The 6,304-nt window shown below is 41.8% G+C and overlaps 1 protein-coding gene across 1 annotated transcript in view; it reads left to right on the forward strand.

Moving 5' to 3' along the window:
• Positions 1 to 5,414, forward strand: part of C3H1orf146 (chromosome 3 C1orf146 homolog) — a 36,243-nt gene extending 30,829 nt beyond the window's left edge. The window contains exons 3-6 of the mRNA XM_021637883.2: positions 1,840 to 1,933; positions 3,687 to 3,852; positions 4,184 to 4,262; positions 5,162 to 5,414. Coding sequence (XP_021493558.2) covers positions 1,840 to 1,933; positions 3,687 to 3,852; positions 4,184 to 4,262; positions 5,162 to 5,305 — 483 coding nt within the window. The 3' untranslated portion in view covers positions 5,306 to 5,414. The remainder of the gene's footprint in view (positions 1 to 1,839; positions 1,934 to 3,686; positions 3,853 to 4,183; positions 4,263 to 5,161) is intronic.
• Positions 5,415 to 6,304: the final 890 nt, after the last annotated feature.

The raw sequence follows: 6,304 nt of genomic DNA on the forward strand, positions 1-6,304 counted from the left end.
GAATATGCTCTTCTTCCATAAAGGCCCTAATTCTGTAACATGATTAAATCGATGCTCTGTTTGCTAGGCAAAACTGAAACTTCAATTTCAGATGAATAATGCATTTAATATAATTCCTCAATATTACTTAAGATATATTTTAAATAATATATCAAAGCTGGCCAATGGTAGAGCACATGTGCAAAGCTCCTGATTTGATTCCAAGCACTATAAACAAATTTTACATTTGTAATTCAAATTTAACTGAGTGTTGTTTCTTTTTATTTGCTAAATTTGACCAGCCAGGCTGTGTATTAGTTAACTAACCTTCTGAGCATCTAGAATGGTCCTAATTATGGAGAACAGGGAAAGCAGGCTGTTTTCTCCTGTGACCAGCAGACCTGCTTTGAGAGGCCCTGATTGAGAAATGCTTCTCCGAGGTGCTGGAAGTACTAGCAATTGGGCGTCACTTTAATCCACTTCCCGGGATTGAAGTGGTTTGAGGCAGACAGTGTTCCTGTGAGAGCTGCTCTCCTTTTGTCAGAAGCTCTGCTCAGCTTTCCCTCTGTCCCTCTTGAGTTGGCAGGTACCCTGGGGGCAGAACTGGCCTAAATGTTGGGGTCATATCTTTGAATTTCTGTGTAGATCTTGGCCTTACGATTTCTCTCTATCCTGCTAGCTTTTTGATGCATTTATACAGAGTTCCTTTTTTTTTTTTTTTTTTTTTTTTTCCAAACTGTCATTTTTCAGGTTCTTTCAGCAGGAGAGTTGGCCTAAATTACTGAATTTGCCATTGCTGGAAGCGGTGTACAATTTAAAAACCACACAGAAAGGGCCATGGTTGAGCTCCAGGACAAGGGCTCAGTAACATAAAATACTCTCTTTAGGAAGAAAAGGAAGCATATATTTTAGACTAGTGCTTAAATTACATTGTTCTGAAGGAAGAATATAAGGTCAACTTAGGTATGGAGTTTGTGTGTATGTGTCCGTGTGTGTAGTGTATTTGTGCGTGTGTGGGTGCAGATGCCTGCCCACACACTGGCGTAGGCCAGCAGAGGCTGCTGTGCTCTGCTCGCCTCCCGCTTCCTGGTGTTCTTGAGTCAGTCGCTGCATGTGGAGCTGGGTGGTGGCAGCAAGCCCAGTCCTGGGGTTTAGACACGTGTGACCAGGCCTGGCTTTTCACATGCCGTCTGGGGATTTGAACTCAGTCCCTAGTGCTTGCCCAGGAAGCGTTCCTTCCCACTGAGCTGTCTCCCCAAGACCTTGGCGAACAAGCTGGAGTTCCAACCAGCTAGGAATTCTATCAATCACTTAGGTTTCCACCTTTTGACTGATACCATCTAGTTGTTGGGTGGAATAGAAGTGAGGTAATTATTTTTAATGGTAACGTTTAAATCAGAACACAAGTATGTCACCTTTGCTTTCTGGCCTGCCCAGCAAGTGTAAGCACATGGATTAGGAAATTGGTTGTTGCCTGCATGGTGTTCTGAAACAACCCCCGGCCTCTGCATTTGTCCACTCATGATGGAAGAGGCTTGCCAGCTCATTCCTTGGAAAGAATTGTCTCTAGTTCTCATAATTCTTAGCTTTAACAGTGCCCGTATTTTTTTGTCCCTAAATAACATTAACTCTTTCCAGATACATAAGCAAAATTTCAATAGAAATAGTTTCACTCCTTTTTTTTTTGTTTTGTTTTGTTTGTTTATTTTGCCTCAGAGAGTAGATTTGTTTCTTTGGTGACCAGTCTTTAAGTGAAACTGTGATAAAACAATCCATTAAATGCTTTTAATTTTTTTGCTAGCTGTAATAAAAATTATTTCAAGCATGTCTTACATTTGTGTTTCTGAAAATTCTTTTAAGAATTATGAGATTGCAACTGCCCTAGAAAATCGAAGCCACAAGGTTCGCTATTCAGATACATTGGAAAGTGGATCCATTGTATTTTCTCTCTCTGGTACAGTATATTTGTTAATTGCCTTTTTTTTTTTTTTTACTATTTTGTATTTGCTAACTTAAGATCTTTGTAAAATATGTGGATGTTCATGCCGATTTTTGCAGTTTGGTAGCGGTATGAGTGCTTGGTATGTTATCTTCTGGAGGAGCACAGGGCTGTGCTTTGCTCTGGCCGCAGAGGCCGCTCACATGGGCCTCTGTGGGACATGCCTCTTTAGTTAAGTGGAGTCTGGTAGAGGATGGGAAAGGACTTGCTTTGGAACTGAGGTGAAAATAGAAAAGTGCACTTGCCTAACAATAAATATAAATTGTTAATAGAGGCAGCATATATTCCTGGGCAGAATTTACACACCCAAGCAAATATGTGATAGTTTCTCATTATTTTGACTTTCTAAAAAAAGTAAACATTGAAGAACTTTATGGGGACACAAATGCTCCTGAAATTATAAAACTGTGTGTGAGTCATGGCAGAGCACAGGAGTTAAATTAAGCTAAGATGGTTTGGAGGTGTGGAGGGACAGCTATGACTGCGTGGGAGGGGACAGAGGGACGGAGGAGGGAAGCTCATGAGTGCACCATCACACCTAGCCAGCGTCTCAGGGTAGGGCGTCCCAGGGCAGGGCGTCCCAGGCGAGCCTGGCCACACAGCGAGACCATCACAAAATCAAAAAGAGAGAAATTCTTCTGTTAGGAGATCTGCCACTCCAGCAGAGATTGTGGAATTTCCAAATCTCCTAGAAAGACATTCATGCTGAAATTATCCAGATCCAAAATCAGTCCTCCTAGTTGACTAGCAAACTCTCTGGAGAGAAAAAAGTAAAGTATTTTTGGCGGCTGTATGTGTTGGTTGTCATCGGTATGTTTATAGCAGTTCTCTGTCCCTGTTCTAGAGGACAGTGACATTCTGAGGTTACATAAGTGTGCACATGTATTTAGTCAGAATGGACTCCCACGCTGCTTTCTAAGGATTTGTCTTACCTACAACTCCTGAACAGCTATAACTAACCCCAGTTCCCTCAACGCCATTCTGACAAGTTGGGCCCGTTTCGGGCTCCAGGTATCTGCTCATTTGATTGTATTAATTTACGTGGTTCCCGAGCTTCTGGGAGGAAGGTTTCTTCGACAAGCTATAGTTGGAGATTTACTGTGAACTTCTTTTCTGTCACTGACTCTAGCCTCTGGCAGTCACTGCAGGGTCTTCCGAGTCGCTGAGTGTGTGCCCTGCTTGTCAGGTAGTGGCTGTGGGCGGACACTCAGCTCCTACACACCGCCCCGGTGTGTCTCCTTTGGCTGTTTGCTTGCATCCTTTGGGACAGCCTTTCTGACAAGCCAGTCAATGTTTTCAAAAAAGTTGACTATGAAAGATTTTTTTTTTGAGGCAAGTTCTCATTACATAGTTCTGGATGGCTGGTTTGATAGCTCAGGATGGTGTTGGACCACAATTCTCCTGTCTCAGTCTTCCATATGCTAAGATTCTAGGTGTGCACGGCCACACCTGGCTTGAAGGGTGAACTTTTAAAATAGACTTAATCTTTTAATTAAAACTAGGCATCACCTTTATGTGCCCAGTGTTTTTCCTTTAAATATTTAGAACAAGTAATTCTGCTATAGAGAGCATGTCAAAGAATTATTCAAACCATTTTGCTGTATAAGAATTGTAATAACAGGTTCTGTTCCTTATGAGTTTGAGGTCCTGATCTTTTTGAGCTTATGAAATGTGTTCTATGTAATGTCATTATATTCACTTTTTCTAGGAGTTGCATTTTTATTGATGGATGCTAAAGAATGTATATCAGCTGAGGAAACATTTCTAACCAAAATTGAGAAGTTTATGAACATTCACCAAAACAGTTTTTTGGTTCTATTTGCCTCACTCCATGGGCCTGAGGAATGGAATCTCATGTTCAGGATTCAGCAGAGGTAGGAAGCACGGCACAGCCAGTTCTTCTTATGCTGTTTTATTTGCTTCAGTTCCTAATGGTTTTAGCCACTTGAGTTTTCTTTTGCTCAAAGATAAAATGTATTACCTGTCCTGTGTACTCAAACAGGGCAGGCAGCTATTCCTTATGTCAGGGTGACTGGAGTGGACATTGACTGAGCACTGAATTCTGGTTATACAGAATTCTACTTCAGTCTTCTGAGACACAGTGCAGGGTGTGATTGAACACGTGACGAAAACAGAGCTCTGTCCTCTCCTTGTCCTGCCTGTGACAGCAAGTGTCAGTCAGTTACTTAACCACTCTCTTTTCAGATTCTTGGGCAGTAACTTACGAGTACTTCCCGTGCATAACACAGTAAATGCCATTGACCTTATGTGCACTCTAGCCAAGGTAAGCCACCTGGGGAAAAAATACTCACCCACAAATACATGTCTTAGCCAGAGATTTTAAGGTTTTGTTTTTAAATACATTTTTGAGATTTCATTTTTCTCCTCCATTTGCTCCTGTAAAGGCCCCATACACGCCACTCTTTCAAATTTATGGCCTCTTGTTCTTTGTTGCATGCATATGTGTTCCTAAAACCATGCACATAACCTGTTCAGTCCCTGTGATGTTACTTGTACTCGATTTCCAGGCTGGCAGCTTAGTATTACATAACTAATTTGGGGTTCCCCCCCCCGGAAAGACTTTTTCTTGATCTCAGCATCTTTGAGTTGCCTGCAGTTCTTTGTCTGAGCTTGGGGCCTCCTGAGCTTTCCCCATCATGTCATCATTTCTGATGGTGTCACTCTTTCTAGGTCATTAACCATCATGTTGATGGGACTTCATGGCTGCAGCTTCTGATATTCCTAGGAGACACAATCTTGCAGCAAACACCCTGTTCTGGCTCTTAAAATCTTTCTGACTCCTTTTGCAATGATCCCCGAGCCTTGGGTGCAGTTGTGTGGTAATTGTATCCGTTGAAACTGGGAATTTTAATCCAGCAATTTTAATCTTTACTATTCTGGCAGGTCAGGTACTTCTCCATCACTCCAATTCACACAAAAATTTTTAGCATAGATATCAGGAGACATTTACTGAATTATTATCATTTGAGGCAGGATTTCACTCTTCCTCTAGGTAGCCTGAAACTCTCCATGTAGACAAGGCTGGCTTCAAACTTATAGATATCGACCTGCCTCTACCTCCCAAGCATGTGCCACCACTCCAACAGAATGGATTTTGTAATATATAATCCTACAAAAATACTGTTTCTGTAAATAATGCTACATGTTAACATCTTCTTTCAGACTTCCTCCAAACCAAACATAGACAGCATCTGCTACAGAATGATAACAACTAAAGCTTACATCATAGAGCAAAGCCCTGTGTGGAGAACACTCCAAAAGATAAAGCTGAGCACTGATGCAATCAGTCCAGAGTCAGAATACTAGCACAAGTGTTCTGTTGGAAGATTATCAAAATAATTTAAGTCATTAAATTATAATGTTCAAATATATACTTAAGGGCATTTATATGTACACCATTAAACATGATTTTACTTTGGGAGTTTGGTTGAGTGACTCCTTTAATGTTTAGGAGTGCAGCTGTGTGGCACAGTGCTACCCCAGCCCTTATTTAGTCACCCTACAGGAAGAAAAAGGAAGTAACTGATACACACACAGCTTCTTAATGGTACCAAGTGATGTACAAATCTAGTAGGAAATGAAAGCACGGAATTGGCTGGATTAAAGGAAAAGCCATGTCCATTTTTGGGGTTTTTCTAAAATTAATCTCTGCAGGCATTTTCACACATAACTGCTAGACACTTTCTAAGCTCCAGGTTCGTGTGCTGGAGGGTGGTCTTTAACTAGTACTCCCACCAGCCACAGCACTGGTGACCCCAAGAGCGCTTCCAGACATGAAGAGGGAGGAAGTTAGGAAACCAATCATCTGTTCTGAAGCGCATGGCTGCATCTCCACAGTGGTGTGGAATCCAGCTAGACAGTAGGTGCTCTAGAGTGCTAAAAGCATCCAACAAGTAGAAAGTGTACCTGGCTTTTTCTAACTCAAGCATGTGGATGAATAAAGCAGTTGGCTACATTTTTGAAGTTATAAAACAAATTAGTCTTGTGTTGTAGCTTCTAAAGTAGTACTTTAGTAGCTCTTTAAAGAATTATGTGTACAAAGGCTTTGCCTGAATATATGTGTTCCACCCGGGTGCCTGGTGCTCACAGAGGCCAGAAGAGGGTACACAGCCTCCGCATCTGGAGCTGTAGACGATTTAACCTCCCCATGGGTGCTGAGACCTGGATCCATCCTCTGGAGAGCAGAGGATGGATCCATGGAGTGGTCTAACACTGTGTACCACTGGTGTGCACTAGATGCTGACAAGCCGAGAAAAATAAAATAAGAGTTGTATTTCCCAGCAGTAAGTTTCTGCAGATACAGCA

The sequence above is a fragment of the Meriones unguiculatus genome, chromosome 3, assembly GCF_030254825.1.
Source record: "Meriones unguiculatus strain TT.TT164.6M chromosome 3, Bangor_MerUng_6.1, whole genome shotgun sequence".
Lineage (NCBI taxonomy): Eukaryota > Metazoa > Chordata > Mammalia > Rodentia > Muridae > Meriones > Meriones unguiculatus.